The sequence below is a fragment of the Phaeodactylum tricornutum genome, chromosome 5 (assembly GCF_000150955.2).
Source record: "Phaeodactylum tricornutum CCAP 1055/1 chromosome 5, whole genome shotgun sequence".
Taxonomy (NCBI): Eukaryota; Bacillariophyta; class Bacillariophyceae; order Surirellales; family Neidiaceae; genus Phaeodactylum; species Phaeodactylum tricornutum.
In genome coordinates, this window is record NC_011673.1 from 473890 (window position 1) to 489637 (window position 15748).

The window sequence follows — 15748 nt, forward strand, 5'->3', positions numbered from 1 at the left end:
AGAAATGGAAGCGAACCCAAAACACTAATATAATGTAAGCCAGAGTCCGAAGAACTGTACACCGATTCCACGACAACCCCATTCTCGAATAGCTCACAGTCGACATCCTCGAAACTGAAAGAGAAGCGTGTAGACAACCGCTTTACTGTTAATCGTACTTTCTACTACAGGTCGACTTTTTTCTGAAGCGCCATGAGGCATCACATTCTCGCCCTACCCTGTATACTTTCAATGGCTACTGCTTTCTCTGGTACGCAACCGTCGATTCGATCGTCTTCAACAGCACCGTCGGCAGCGACGATGCTGTCGATGAGCGACAATTCCAGTAGCAGGAGTGACGAATTGAGTCGTCGCCAACTAGGTGAGCTGGCCTTTGCAGCTAGTGGACTCGGGGTGACGTACTTCGGTACTCGCGAAAGAGATCCCTTGGACTACGGGCTTTGGGGTGTTCTACCAGTCGGCACCTACAAAAAGAAGAAAACGATCCTTGATACTATTATACCGGATAATATGTGGACCTTTGACCAAAAGTTTGGAATTTTGGACGTTCAGGTTCCTTTGCGTATGACCGTCACGCGATTATCGTCCGGCGGTCTGTTTGTGTACAATCCCGTTGCGGGAACGCCCGAAATGGTTGGCATGTTGCAGAAGCTTGTGGACCAGTACGGGCCGGTCAAACACATTGCCGTCGGATCGGTGGCATTGGAACACAAGGTCTATGCCGGAGTTTTGGCGCAGAAGTTTCCGTCCGCTCAGGTCTGGTTGACACCGGGGCAGTACTCGTTTCCACTCAATCTACCCGAATCCTTCCTAGGCTTTCCAAAGTCGCGGACGCGCGCGATGCCTGCCAGTATAGACGACGCTCCTGAGGACTGGAAGGCCGACTTTGATGTAGCCGTTCTAGGACCAATTATTTCGCGTGATGGAGCTTTCGCCGAAACTGTATTCTTTCACAAGCCGACCAAAACCTTATTGGTGACCGATACGGCGGTACAAGTGACAGAAGAGGTACCCGCCATATACGACTCGGATCCTTCGCCACTCCTATATCACGCCCGCGACACAATCACCGACAACGTACAAGACACACCCGAGACTCGTAAAAAAGGATGGCGGCGTATTGTTTTGTTCGGACTCTATTTTACGCCGAGTGCGATCACTATTAAGGATTTTCAGTCAGCAATTCAGGAGCGTCGACCAGATATCAACTCGGACTTTGCAGGTATTTATCCGTGGGACTGGGATGGTGACGAAATCGCTAGTTGGCGTGCTCTTACCGGTGACGGCACCAAACCACTGGTTGCCCCTATTCTACAAACGCTTCTTCTGAATCGCAGCCCGGTAGAGGTTCTGGACTTTGCCGATAAGGTATCGCAATGGCCATTCACCCGCATCATCCCGGCTCACTTGAAGAACAACATTGCCATGACTGGTGATGAGTACCGGAAATCGTTCGGGTTTTTGGAAGAAAAGGGGGTGCCGCTAGGCTATCCCAAACCGTTGCAGTCGGATTTACAATTGCTTTTGGATGCGGAGCAAAGTCTAGTCGAATCCGGCGCCATTAAACCTGCACCTCCTAAAGTTGGAGGTCAATACTCCCGCGCCGAGATTATTGCAAAAACGTCGTACCAATGTCGAGCCGGAACCTGTGCCCCCCAGGCCAATCCGTAAAAGGATACACAAAGCGAAGTGTGCGGCATCATAGCTAGTGCACCAACAATATAGAGAGAAAAGACACCTGGACGACGACTTGATTACACGTTGGTTGGCCATTTTAACGGAACAGTACTCCACATTAGCGGAGAATTTTCACCGACGCAGTTTTTGACGACTCTCTGACTTCATGTACTCCGCAGACGCTACCGCTACCTCTGTCGTTCGACGTTGCCCAATTTTTCGCTGTCTACGATATTGCGAGCTCCACGTTTCCTGTAACTCGTTGTTCTTCCACCAATTGTCTTCCACAACTGAGCATACTTCATTCGACTGATCTCGTTCAATGTCGCTCAGTATCCCTGATCGTCTCCGGTTAGCTCCGGCACAAGTCACAAACTCCGGCCCACAACGCTTTTCGTCGCAGTACGTACAACGATTCAAACTAGTCGGATGATCGTCTTCGGCCCCGGTCGAGTCTACTTGAGAAAAAAGTCCATGCCAGAGACAGACAAAGACACACTTGCGCAGATCGCACATTATGTTCTCTACCCAGCAATCATTGCAATCCGACGTAAAGCCAACACGGTCTTCCATGCAATTGCTGGCCGTTTTGCGACCCCAGATTAGACCGCGTTTGGCGCACGCCACGGAATCGTCGTATAGGGTATTTTTGGTTTCGTCGTAGATGCCCACGTCACGGGGATTGGAGCATTGTCCGCAATCACCGCAGTGTGCGATAAAGGAATTCCCCAATGTGGATGTGTGTGGAGGACTCGTTTGCTGTCTAACCGCTTCTATTACCGAAGCGTTTGGCCAGGTTTGTATCACAATAGAAGATGCGATAGTCGCATTATCCTGGGCACTGGTGCTGTTCCTATCGTTGTTGAAGGTAATGCCACATATTTGTGGTTGCTGGTAGAACCACAATGTATCGTCAGCTTGACGGACTTTAATTTCTTGGAATTCCATGCCCAGCCAAAGCACCAAGATGAGGCTGACGAACCCTAGTAAGCCATACTGGATGAATACGCGGACGAGACGCCGGGTGCGCGGATTTATACAGCACGTGGGAGGTATTAGGCGCGCCAAGTGGACATTTGGCCTTTTGCGGACCAATGGCCAGCAATTCAACCAGCGGCGACGGTAAGGCATCACCACAATCAATTCCGAAAGAGTTGTTCCGATGGCCAGCGGGCCGAGAAGAGAGTTCAAAACTTTGTCAAATACTTACCCTTCGATTTGGTACGAAACGCTCGACGGCTGGATAGCAGGAAGCGAATTCCTGGAGTCGAAACGTACCGGAGTCTTCGATTGTGTGATTGTGAAAAGTTTATTACAAAAGCTCCAGCAACACCATACTCATGGCAAAGTTCTAGTGGCGAAGTGCATCCTCGGATGTCGTCGAAGGAAGTTTGTTGTGCCTCTCGTTTTTCGTTTATGGTGAGAAGGAATTCGTTTCCGATTAGATTGTGACCGGATGTTTCGCGCGGCTTTCGTGCGGCGTCCTCTTGTACCGGCACGACCCAGATGTTTTCAGTCGCGACGCGACTTCATAGTTAGGGGTTTACTCACGGTGACGCTTTCTACTAGTAGTGGCGAATCCCAACAGCTGCCCTCACGGGATCAGCATCTGGGAAGATGCGGGTTTATTTATAAATATATTCTTAAATGAGAATCAGGAACGACTCTACCTTTGAATGAAATACATAGAAACCGTTTTCAAACCATTGTGTGTGAAACCCAGTTCCTATTTTTCGCCGCTTTAGAAAAGTTATTGGCTACTAACAGTCAGACAAAGACAGCTTCCTACCAGTTTGGGAGGCTTTTCATTTCTCACTTCGTGGAAACTTTGCGCTAGAACAGAACAGAATCGACATAGTCACGTTGCATCCGCTCATGAATTGTGGAATGGTTATTTCTGTGAACGGATCAAAGCGGCCACGGCGCTTTCCGGTCTTCTACGAAAAATCCAAGCGCGCTTTGAACTCTTAATGACGCTAGCTACTTTCGAGAAGGGTTTGTTCAATACCAACAACTGACTACCACAACTCTGCTTTCCCGGTATTACTCCATTCCTTTCTACGGGACAGACAGGAAATACAAAGCCACCCTCCTCTAGATTACAAGAAATGCAGCTCTGGTATGATTTCCTAAGAATTGCCCGTCCACGGATACAATCAGCTCCCGTCTGTTTCACTTACGAGAAAATTGATCAAGGTTACGCCTTTGCAACACTAGAGTACGCATCAGGGGCTTCCTTGACAGGTAGATTGTCGTGTTTGGTCGAAGCGACTGTGCGCAACGCAAGCGCTACGACAGGTACTCGGCGGCTCGTGCAACGGACACTACGAGAGAACGACAAAAGGAGGGACAACAAACAAGCAGAAGAGAAACAAGAGAAAAAATAGAAGAAAAAGAAGTTGACATTGTGAATGAAAAAAGAAAGAGAAAGAATAACTGTAACTGATTGCAGCGAGCACCCAAAATGCGACTTCACGCTCTACTGTGTTCCTAAGCAGATTCTCCTCTCGAATTCGTGGTCGTCTCCAGAGATAATTTCCTTCCAGTCTTACGTTCTGCCTCGAATGGACAATCGTCCGAATGTTTTCAATACAACCGTCCCGCTTCAAACTCTGATTCGGGGAAAAAGGTCGTCTGCACTACGTTGGGTCCAAATTGCCGTCCCTGCAATTCGTGTTGGGCTTGCATTGCTTCCGCTACAGTCACATATCCCAGAAAGACCTTGCGGGCTGCCGGTCCTTGACGTGGAATTTCCAACCGTTCCAAACGTCCAAATTTGGCGCACTCGTCCTTGACTTCGTCAAACAAACCCTGATACTCGGTATCCGTCGCCAAATCTTCGTCGGTGACCATGTTGTGCAGTACCAACACACGGGTGGGAATATTCGGCACGCCGTTCTGGGGATCCATTGCGTGAGCTCCCATTGGTGGCGCCGGCACCGCGGCGAGGGCCGGGACGGCTTGGTGGGAGGCCGCGGCCGACACGAGGACCGGCACGATACGCGTGAGTGGCATACCCAACGCGTCCTGGTAGATCGGAGCGGTGGGCATGGGCACTTGTCCCAGAGCCGCGTCGACCAAGGTTTCCACGTCGTACCCTTGGACAACGGTGCGATCGGGTGGTGGGGGAGCGCCCGGTAGCGGACGTGTCGCCACGGCTGCGGGTAGGCCGTTCGGGATGGAAAGCGGATCGGTGGCGGCGGTGGTACCCAAAAAGGCGGCGCCGCCGGCACCGCCCGTGCGATCTCCCGCCAAACGCGCCGTGAGAGCTTTGCCGTTGCCAATATCCATACCGTTCAGGCCTTGGACGGCAATAGGGGTAATGTTTGGATCGGCGTATTCCACAAAGCAATATCCTTTGGACATGTTGGACTCGGGATCGTTCGAAACGAGATGGAATGCTTTAATTTTCCCAAAGGCTTGGAGGAGTTCCATGACCTGTGAGTCTTGCAAATGGTAGTGCAGTCCGCCAATGAAAATCTTGTTGGGTCCGTCTTCGACCGTTCCCGAAACGATGCCGAGCTTGCTGACGTCGAGTGGAGGGAGTGCACTGGGATGTATCTTGGGAGCCATGTTAGCGTTGTAATCATTGGGTCGCTTCACCTTGACGGGCACACCCTGCACGTGCAGTCCGTCCAAGTTCATACAGGCCGTGGCCATTTCTACCGTTTTGAATTCCACAAAGCAGAAGCGGCGCTCGTGATTGATGTACGTCGAGAGTACGGGGTCTTCCGACAAAGGCGTCGGCGACGCAATCTCAATGGCTCGTCGGAATTCCACGTGAATGGCGTCTTCGGTGATGTGGGGCGGCAGATTACCCACGTAGAGTCGTCGCGCGTGTCGGGTTTGCTGGGGAATGGCGGTGAGCTGGGAGGGCGGGACGCCGGCGAAATCCGTCGCGGCGGGATTGGCCAACGCCGCGAGCGCCGCGTCCGTCGCCATTTGTTCCGGCGTGGGTTGTAGATCGAACTTGGAAGGCCGCGCCAACCGGCGGGCGCGGCGATCCCGCACCCAGGCGCGTTCTTCTTCGTAGGAAGCAAAGGTGACGACTTGGGGATTGCCACTGGGACGGTGTCGTCGCGGAAACGGTGGAGGACCCCGGTCTCCCCCACGGTAGCCTCCGCCCGATCGGTGAGGCGGTGGATGGTGTGATGGTGGCGGTGGACCCCGACGATCGTAGCGGGGCGGGGGTGGACCCCGTGCCGATGGTGGTGAGTGGTGTCGGACCGGTCGAGATGCGGGACGGCCGTTGTCGTCCGGACCGTCCCGGGACATCCAGGCGGGGGCGTTGTTGATCCCGCGACCCCGACCGCTCATCCTCTGTGTATGTGTGTGTGTGTGTCTCAAGAGGGGACTGTTCGTTGGGTAAAGGTGTATATGTATGTAGGTATGCGTAGGTTGACTTGTTTGGTTGACAGTGCCTGCGACTCTAACAGAGATCTCTAGTAGTTAGTACTGCGCTGTATTGGTGGGTGACGCAATCTCGTTATGGTTCCTCTTCGTTCGGTTACCCATACCATACGGAGCTGACGGGAGACGACGGCCGGGCGACCGACACCTGACTGACTGTTGGCAACGCAGTGCGGACGGCGAGGAAAAGGGGGTCCTACCTACTACTACTACTACTACTACTAGTAGTACTACTACCTAGTCCAACCATCGGTTGGTGTTCCCGTAGCATAGGACAGGAGAAAGGCACGGGACTGACTGTGATATGAACTACCAGTGCAAGCTAAATCAGTCAGTCTGTCCCTCTACCCGAATCCCAACCCAATACAGAAAAATTCTATGGTCACCACGGATTTATTCTGTATATTGTATGTCTACTATGTAGGAGTATACCCACACACGCGCTTGTACGTACTGTGGGTGCAATCCCTCACACCGCTCTTCCGCGCACGTTTCGACTGGGGAATGGGTCACTGTCGACTGACCCGACCCTTCACTCACGTAGGAAATCGTGCTCGGCATTGTTTGCACCGGAAACCTACGCCGCTGTTCTCCGTCCGTTTTCGACGCAGCTCCACCGATTCACACAGGTCTTTCGATCCGTACAAACACATACACACACACACATCCCCACTTTCGCCGTTGTTGGAAGCCAACCGCAACTCACTGTCAGTTGTCTCCTCTTCTACTCACTACAACTAGGATAATTACAAGCGTCTCTCGAGTCTTGTCTTTTCCGGTTTATTGTTAGCCCAACATGTCTTCCATCAAAATCCTACAGCGTTTGGGGAGATCGATTACGGCCAAGTCCAACTTGTTGGATCCCTCTCCGCAGCGCACGATTGCCTCGGTCATAGGATACAGTCCTTGGCGCTTCAAGAGCACGGCGGCAGCGGCTTCCGATGCGGTAGCGAACGAACCGGATCCCTACGACGACGAAGACCACCACGACGACACTACGCTCGTCGACCCCGCTCCGCCCAGTACGCTCGCAGCGTCCACCTTTTCGCGTACCAAGTCCGGGACACCGTCGCCGTGGGCTGTCTTTGATGCCTGGGGGGCGGGAGGAGACAGCATTCACGCTATTTCTCCCGAAATCGAAGCCAAACTGGACGCACACGCCGTCCGGATACCCGTGGCCGAAAGCGAACGCGTGGATCTTCCGGACGAATCCGACATTCTCCACGCCTACGATCAACTCCTGCAGTCCAAATCATCCGTGCACTTTGGGTACCCCTACAACCTCATGTTTGATTACACCGAATTGGCGCAGTTTATGAAATACTCCATTAACAATCTCGGAGATCCCTTTGTGCCCTCCAACTACGGCGTCCATTCGCGACAATTCGAAGTCGCCGTCATTGACTTCTTCGCCAAATTGTGGAAGATGGAAACAGACTCGTACTGGGGATACGTTACCACCTCCGGTACGGAAGGAAACCTCCACGGCATTCTCCTCGCGCGCGAAAAGTTCCCCGACGGTATCCTCTACACGTCGCAGGAAACGCACTATTCGGTCTTCAAGGCTGCCCGCTACTACCGCATGGAGTGCCAGTCCATCCCAACCTTGCCCATGGGTGAAATTGACTACGATTGCCTCTCCGAAGCCATTGCGCGCAACCGCGACAAACCCGTCATCCTTAACGTCAACATTGGGACCACCGTCAAGGGCGCCGTCGACAATCTCGACCGCATCCTCCGGATCCTACAGTCCCTACAGATCCCACGCGAACAGTTCTACATACACTGCGACGGTGCCCTCTTTGCCCTCATGATGCCCTTTGTCGAATTCGCCCCGGAAGTCTCCTTCCGTAAACCCATCGACTCGATTGCCGTTTCCGGACACAAAATGCTCGGCTGTCCCATGCCCTGTGGCGTCGCGCTTTCCCGTAAGGAACACGTCAAGAACTTGGAACAGCACATTGACTACCTCAATTCCGTCGACACCACCATTATGGGTAGTCGCAACGGCCAAGCCGCCCTCTACCTTTGGTACAGTCTCCGCAAAAAGGGCATTGGCGGGATCAAACGCGACGTCATGCACTGTATGGAAACGGCCCGGTACCTCAAGGACGCCCTCACGGCTAAGGGACTCACCTGTCGCCTCAACGATCTCAGTTCCACCGTCGTTCTCGAACGACCCATGGACGATGACCTCGTCAAACGCTGGCAACTGGCCTGTGAAGAAGATATTGCTCACGTCGTCGTCATGCCCAACGTGACCCGTTACAAGATTGATCTCTTTGTGGAAGAACTCATGCAGTGTGTTGAGAAACACGGACGCGTTCAAACCGTCCGCAGCGATTCGCCCTTGACTAAGTTGAGCGCCACTTGGTAAGTGTCACACGCGCGAAGGCGTAGCGGAACAGTAAAATGTAACCAACGATACTAGTAAGAACATAAGTCATTAATGTGAATAGCGTTCGTTTAATTTACATCATTCGGTATCTGATAACGGCTCGTGGCAGACCCAGTCCGTGATGAGTTGGGCTCCCCATCCTTGGGGCACGCCATTTTTGAAATCCCACACGACACCCGCTGAAAAAAAAAGAAAAAAAGACGAGTCAGTAATGCTTACTCCAAGTACAGACTCAAACCCATCGGTGCACCGCGCAACGCACCCATATCCACGTGTGCAAAGGGTTTGTCGCCCTCGACAAACTCCTGCAGAAAGAGCGCCGCGTGAATGGCCCCACCGTAGCGAGCGCCCAAATTCTTCAAGTCGGCTACTTTGGATTTGAGCGCGTCACGGTAGTCAGCTTCCATCGGCATGCGCCAAATCTTTTCCCCGGTCCGAGCGGACGACTCCAATAAGCGGACGGCAAGCTGGTCGTTGTTGGTCCACAAACCGGCAATCGACGTGCCCAGCGAAATCATGCAGGCACCGGTGAGTGTGGACAGCTCGAGAATTTCGTCACAGTCCAGTTCCTGGTCTACGTAAACCAGGGCGTCCGCCATGGTCAAACGACCTTCCGCATCCGTGTTGACGACTTCGATCGTCTTGCCGTTGGAAGCGGTCAAAATGTCTCCCGGCACCATCGCTCGTTCGTTGATCATATTCTCACACGCGGCGATCACAAAGTGGACTTCGACGCCTCGTGGCTCGAGTTCGGCAATCGCCCGGACGGCACCCAACACCGCTGCGGCACCACCACAATCAAATTTCATCAGTTCCATCATGGAGGTCTTGATGTTGTACCCACCCGTATCGAACAGCAGACCTTTTCCGATGATACCCAGACGGCGAAGCTTAGGCGCCGATTTGCTCCAGTAGGTGCTTTTTGGGGGACGGTACGTTATGTGAATGAATTGGGCGGGTGTTTCGGACCCGCGAGCTACGCCCAAATAGGCGCCCATTCCCCTTCGTTGACATTCTTCTTGGTCCAGAATTTGACAGCGCAACGTTCGTTTGTACATTTTGTTCAATCGTTGGGCGGTGTCGACCAATGATACGGAATTTAGCACATTGTGCGGTGCGTTGACAATATCCTTGCTGAGGTACACTGCCGCACTGTGTGTGCGGCCATTCGCAATGGCGTTTCGGATCGTCTCCCTATCGTAGTTGCCATCCGGGACAATCAGGTCAATCGTGTTCACGTTTCCGGCGTCGTCAGTATCGTCCTTGATAGACTTGAAACGCTTGTCCTTGTACAGCCCCACCCACAATGCAGTCGTCATTTCTGTGACATAAGCCGAGGCTTCCCGTGTCGACTTTTGGTTAGGTAGCAGGATAGCACAGGATTTTGCCTTTTTTCCGCCCTGTATCGTTCGTGCCAGATCCGTACCGACTTTACGAGCGTCGGCTGCCGTAGCTCCTACATGAATAATTATTAGCGTTTGTGGCTTCTGGCCCGAGGCGGTATTGTAGGTCATGATGGCGGTCTTGTCCCCGATTGTGAAGTTTGTCGCTTCTTCCAGGAGACGGTCGATGGCGCCATCGTACTTGGCGTTAATCCTAGCCAGCTGCAAACTCCCTGCGATGGTGCTGTTTTCTTTGCCTACTTGATTCATTCCCAAAAATAAAAGGTCGTAGGTATCCAGTGTTGTGTTGGAATCTGATATCGCGTCGACGTGGACGTTTACAGGAATTGGGGTCCATTCCATTCGTAGATTAGGGGCTGAATTCGTCCATGAACCAAAACTTGCGTCCGCAACCGCATTAGCGAGCAAGAACAGGCTGACACCAAACACCGTCAAAGCGGGGTACAACATGATCCCGAATGTTTAGCTTTTTAGTCTGGGAAAGTCCCGCGTTCGACAGTTGCTGGTTGGGTTCACATTTCCCTTCATTCGCCGTGCTCCCATTTATATCGGCATCTCGGAGGTAGTTAGTAGTCGATTTCCAGGAGAGCACGTGCCTTCGGCATGTCGGAAGGACATTCCTTGTGTTTTACAAATCTTAGTAATCGCAATGAAATCATCCATATATTTTGCTTCCTACTTCTAGCTGGAGAATTGCAGATACTCGAACCACTCAGCGGCTACTCTGACAGCTTTTGCTCCTAGTCTATAATATTTATAACTACTTCACTTACTCGATCTTCGCCTGCCCTTGTCGGGTCACCCATTCGGTAACGAGTTTAGCTCCAAACCCGGTCGCCCCATCCTTGTCGCTCCAAACTGGTCCAGCAATATCAATGTGCGCGAAGGGCTTTTTCTTGCTGACGAAGTTCTGTAAAAACAAGGCGGCCGTAATGGCTCCACCGTAGCGTGTGCCGATATTCTTGAGATCGGCAAACTTGCTTTCCAAAAGTTCGTTGTATTCTTTGGCCATGGGCATGCGCCAGGATTTGTCACCTGTCTTTTTGGATATGTCTTCGATCTCCTTGGCCAACTCATCGTTGTCCGTCCAGACACCGCAGATTTGCTTGCCCAAGGAAATCATGCAGGCACCGGTCAACGTCGACAGCTCTATGATACTTTCACAGCCGATTTCCTTGTCACAAAACACCAACGCATCGGCCAGCGTCAAACGCCCTTCAGCGTCGGTATTCATGACTTCAATAGTCTTACCGTTCGAGGCTGTCAATATGTCGCTAGGAACCATAGCCTTTTCGTTGATCATGTTTTCACAGGCGGCCACGACGAAGTGGGCTTCAACCCCTTCAGGCTGCAGAGCACCAATCGCGCGAGCGGCCCCGAGCACCGCAGCAGCTCCACCGCAGTCAAACTTCATGAGTTCCATCATGGCGGTCTTAATATTGTAGCCGCCCGTGTCGAAGAGGAGGCCTTTCCCAATGACTCCGACCTTCTTGGAAATTTTTCCCGAGGGTGGAGTGTATGTTAAATGGATGAACTGAGGAGGCGTTTCGCTGCCGCGCGCTACTCCAAGGAAGCCACCCATACAGCGGGCTTCACAGGCCTTTTTGTCGAGGATTTCACAAGTGATCCGTCCACCGCTCTGCTCGGCAATGCGCTTAGCTGTCTCGGCAAGCGAAAGCGAGTTCAAGACGTTGTGCGGGGCGTTGACAATATCCTTGGTCAAGAAAATACCTGTCGCTAATTTCTTGCCGGCTTCAATAACGGAAGCATCTACTGGTTCTCCGCCTTCGGAAAGAATCGTGACGGATTTCAAATCTTCAGCCGGTTTCTTGACCTTGGCGCCAGTGCGATAGCGATTGTCAGCGTAAAGAGTCTGGTAAAATGAGGTCGCAAAGTCCTTCATAATGGTCGCATCCGAAGCCAAGACACTGGGCAAAACAACGGTAACGGCTCCGACTTTCTTTTCCGCGTGACACTTGTTGGCAATAGCTTTACCAAGTGACGAGCCTGCCTCCGCGTAGGAATCCTTAGCACTGTCATCGTCACTTTTCGGGGTCGTCCCCAAGCCGACAATGGCGTAGCGTTTCGCCTTGCTACCCGAATCACCGCCAACAACGCGGACCACGGGTGTAAGGGAACCCATTTTAGCGCCGTTCTTGAAGGCCTTGGAATTTTCGGCAAGAACATCGGTGATTGTTCCGGACAGAAACTCGTCGAGCGTCTTGGAGGCACCGGTGAGTTCCATCGGCGGGACCTCCTTATCCTCGTCGGCACCGTCTTCATCCTCCGACGATTCTTCCTTGGTTGGTGCCATGACACCGACAATCGTCAGGTCGGCTTCAGGAAAAGACTCAAAGACTCCGACTTTGATCTCGGCTTCGACTAGGGCGTTCCATTCCATCGTGGGACACGGAGTGTCGAAACGCCAGGTTGGAAAAGATTGATCCATCTTGCTACTGTCTTCTTTAGAGCTCGTGCTGCTCATAGCCAAAGCGGTGGTTGTCGAATAGGAGTGCACAGAAGTAAGAGCCTTATTAGTTTGAGAATGGGTAACAAAGGCTGTCGTGTATGGTGCCAAGGACAGAGCTTTCCAGGGCTGCAGCACGCAACATCCCAACGCCAAACTGCGCACAGAGGCACCGGGAGGTTGGATCTTCATGGCGTTTCTCGTACTAGCAGCAGTCGCAGCTCGTAACAACATATAGCAAGCGCAATCGAGAACGGACCTAGCTAGCTATGTACGCACCTGACTGCGTGATCGAGTGCGAAGCGGGAGCGTTAATCGTTGATATGTTGACACGTTTTTCTTCCGTTGTCCTTCGTCACTGTCGTCTCGTCATCGTCGCTCACCGGGGAAAAAGATCGTCAGGCGACGGCAAGATCGCGAATTAACAGTAACCTTACTGTTTACAGTAAACCATCCCGTAGACGGACCAAGACAGGCGTTGGCGGGCTGATCGCGCAAAACACAGGGACGACACAGCCTGACATGAATCCATCCTTTGCTCTTCGGAATCCCACAAGGCCTCAAGCGATGGCCTAATGTGAAGCAACCTTTCTGTATGTTACTTCTAGTAGAGAGTCGTGGATGTGGATCTCATTCACGAAAGGGGGTGCGTGGTAGTCATTTCCGTTTACATTTCTGTTGGAATTGTTGGTTTGTCAAATGGCTGTGTGTGACTTCCCGTTCGCGCCCAATGCTGCGGCTGTGTACACCGCAGTTTCCTAACTGTAAACCACTTTTCGCGAAATAAACTACGCTCTGTTGAACGCGAATCGCAAGCGGCAAAGAAGCGTTGACAGTAAATATATTCCGGCTAGCAGTCCTTTTCATTCGTTTGTGCGTCTTTGCATCCGCACATCTTACTTATGAATGCGGTTTCCGTACCGCCGGTGTTGCTCGATCCGACCAAGGGCACCCGATCGATGCTCGAAAGTCTACAAACCCTACGCAACGTCTTGGACTGTCCACTCTGCCACCAGCTCCTGCACGAACCTTCCACACTCACCTGCGGTCACACCTTCTGCTGCACCTGTATCGATCACTATACCTGTAATGCCTGGACTTGTCCGGGTACGTCTGCACTTATGTTTGTGACAGTAGTGTCTACTCGCTGATCGGAAATTGCCCACCGCACAATCAAAATCTTGCAGCAATTCCGTGCCATTCGTCCGCTTGATTCTCACAGTATGTGTTCTCTCCGCATCGTTTGGTCGACACAGTAAAAGACTGCAATTTCCCCATTACGGTGACGGGTGAACGAAACGGAAAGTTTCGGAAAATCAATCCCACCGTGCAGACCGTCGCTACTTCGTGGGCCAACATTTGTGCAGCTCTGGAAAAAGCACCGTCCGAATGGTGGAAAGATGAAGATGCTATCGAGCAGCATTTCTCTCAACAAGAGCACCAACCAATGGATTCAGCAATAGACTTCCACAGTAGCGACGAAAAGGACAAAACGGCAAGCGACAATGAAGGAGGCGAAATGATTGATTTACAAGCACTACAAGCCGACGACGATTCCTTTGCTACCGCAGCAACTGAGCTGAGCCCCGTCAATTAACTTTAATAAAGGATAGCATTAAAACTAGTGTTCTGGAATCGGATATTCTAATACGCATGATCTTCTCTCTAAGGTTAAACAGCAATTAGGATCTCCAACATTGTCTTCACGACTTCATTTCGTCGTCGTTGTAGGCGCCACCGTACAAAACGCGGTCAACAAAGGCCGCGCCGACAGGAGCTCCGACCATTGGCGCTAAAATGTACAACCAGGAGCCTCGAAAAGCAACGCTTTTCCAGCCAGCTAGATAGGCAACAATTCTGGGGCCAAAATCTCGGGCTGGATTAAAGCCCGCCTGCGTCAAGGGTGCCACGACGCACACGAGTGCACCGACGGTCAAACCGATCAGCGGTGGTACTAGCCCTCCGTGCCTTTGGGTTGTTTCATTTCGGGGGTGCGTCAGGGCAAAGATAACCCCCGCCAGCAGGGCTGTGCCCAAGGCTTCGGCAAAAAACGCCTGAGTGACAGTGATTGGAGCGACAAAATACTCGCCAAACGCTTTGGCGGATCCAATGGCACCGCCAGATGATCGCACAATACCATGAGTGACTTCGTAGTCACGTATTAAACCACTGTAGAGAAAAAAATTAGCAGCCGAGCCAAGCACGGATCCACAGACTTGTGCTAAAATATAAGGAAGCACTTTGATCCAACCAAAGCTTTTGCTCGGTCGCAGCAAGGCGAAACAAATGGAGATAGCCGGATTAAGATGCGCTCCCGAGATACTCCCCGTCGCACTAATAGCTACAGTGACGGCAATCACCCAGACGACAGCGATTTGCCACAACCCCACTAGTGCATCGGCAAAAATCGCCGACATCACGGCACCCGTACCAATATTGACAATCAAAAACGTTCCAAAAGCTTCGGCGATCAATTCTCGGGCCAGTTTGGAGCGTGGGGGTCTCTTGAAAGAAGACTGTTGTGCGCCGGCTCTCAGTCTAAGAAGCTTTGGAAGAAGGGCGGAACGATCATTGATCGGAAGACCATCGCTAGCCAATATCTCATGAGCCGATGTCTTTAACGATGTAGTATGCCGAGACACGCAAGCGTTCACTATACCCTTTTTGTCGTGTTTAGACAAATAAGAAGTTTGGCAAAAGAGTGACGATGGAGACACTGTTGGCGGTAACTTTCGATAGAGATGCGGTTGTTGGTGAAGACCATCGGCAACGTAATCAGGAGTTCGGGTCAAGATCAATGGAAAAAGAAAGCACAACCAACGGCGCCCCATGGTTGCGATAGCCTATAGCGCTTTTGTATCGAAGCCTTTAAAGTTGTGACGTTGCCTACAGCCAGGCGTTCTTTGTTCGTCTTTCAGGATCACCTATCAGTAAGTCGGTATTTGCCGAAAGGAACTAAGAGTAACGTAACTCAGGTAGTCCGCAATATTCTCGAAAGAACACAGGGCAGGGCGCGGGCAGCCTCTTACTTCGGTTGTCGCGACGCTTGCGAGTGATGATCGTCCGTATTCCAGCTTTTGCTTCTACGCGTATCTCAACCATTTCGCAAGATTCATTTTGTTAAACGGCTGAAAATAGATATCGATGTTTCTGTTCACTTCGTAAATAAACTAAGTTGAAGCTGGAAATATCCCATTCGTGAGACTTATGTACAGGAATGAATCACGATTTGTGAAAATAAATAGGAGAGCCCACGCAAACATCAATCCACATCACTTCACGCAGATCGAACCAGGACATTTGGTGCGATGGTTGATACTGGCCGAGGAGCGGAAACACAGGCCGCCTCTTCCTCCAACTACAAAAAGATGGTATCTTGTGTGGGCTTTTGTC

The 15748-nt window shown here is 51.8% G+C and overlaps 6 protein-coding genes across 6 annotated transcripts; 2 read left to right on the plus strand and 4 right to left on the minus strand.

Annotated features, from left to right (window-relative positions):
• The first annotated feature begins 91 nt into the window (after window positions 1-91).
• On the plus strand, window positions 92-3115 carry PHATRDRAFT_44864 (predicted protein). Its single transcript, XM_002178747.1, has one exon. It carries the CDS (start codon window positions 193-195, stop codon window positions 1669-1671), a length of 1479 nt encoding a protein of 492 aa, XP_002178783.1. The 5' UTR covers window positions 92-192; the 3' UTR covers window positions 1672-3115.
• A 1148-nt stretch (window positions 3116-4263) lies between these two features.
• PHATRDRAFT_11145 (predicted protein) lies at window positions 4264-5532 on the minus strand (the record flags this gene model as incomplete). Its single annotated transcript, XM_002178970.1, has 2 exons — window positions 4264-4595; window positions 4887-5532. Coding segments are annotated over 2 exons (978 nt in total), but the record flags the coding sequence as incomplete, so codon positions are not given.
• Window positions 5533-7297: 1765 nt separating this feature from the next.
• PHATRDRAFT_2217 (predicted protein) lies at window positions 7298-8389 on the plus strand (the record flags this gene model as incomplete). The annotated part of the gene is made up of 1 exon (XM_002178748.1): window positions 7298-8389. A coding segment is annotated over one exon (1092 nt), but the record flags the coding sequence as incomplete, so codon positions are not given.
• A 311-nt stretch (window positions 8390-8700) lies between these two features.
• On the minus strand, window positions 8701-10422 carry PHATRDRAFT_44868 (predicted protein; the record flags this gene model as incomplete). Its single annotated transcript, XM_002178971.1, has 1 exon — window positions 8701-10422. Exon 1 carries the CDS (start codon window positions 10336-10338, stop codon window positions 8701-8703), a length of 1638 nt encoding a protein of 545 aa, XP_002179007.1. The 5' UTR covers window positions 10339-10422.
• Window positions 10423-10681: 259 nt separating this feature from the next.
• PHATRDRAFT_1884 (predicted protein) lies at window positions 10682-11986 on the minus strand (the record flags this gene model as incomplete). The annotated part of the gene is made up of 1 exon (XM_002178972.1): window positions 10682-11986. A coding segment is annotated over one exon (1305 nt), but the record flags the coding sequence as incomplete, so codon positions are not given.
• A 2072-nt stretch (window positions 11987-14058) lies between these two features.
• PHATRDRAFT_44871 (predicted protein) lies at window positions 14059-14942 on the minus strand (the record flags this gene model as incomplete). Its single annotated transcript, XM_002178973.1, has 2 exons — window positions 14059-14859; window positions 14922-14942. The coding sequence occupies 2 exons, from the start codon at window positions 14940-14942 to the stop codon at window positions 14059-14061; spliced, it is 822 nt and encodes a 273-aa protein (XP_002179009.1).
• Window positions 14943-15748: the final 806 nt, after the last annotated feature.

Excerpts from the sequence above, each read along its gene's own strand:
- PHATRDRAFT_44864 (XM_002178747.1), top strand. The coding sequence starts at position 193 with ATGAGGCATCACATTCTCGCCCTACCCTGTATACTTTCAATGGCTACT.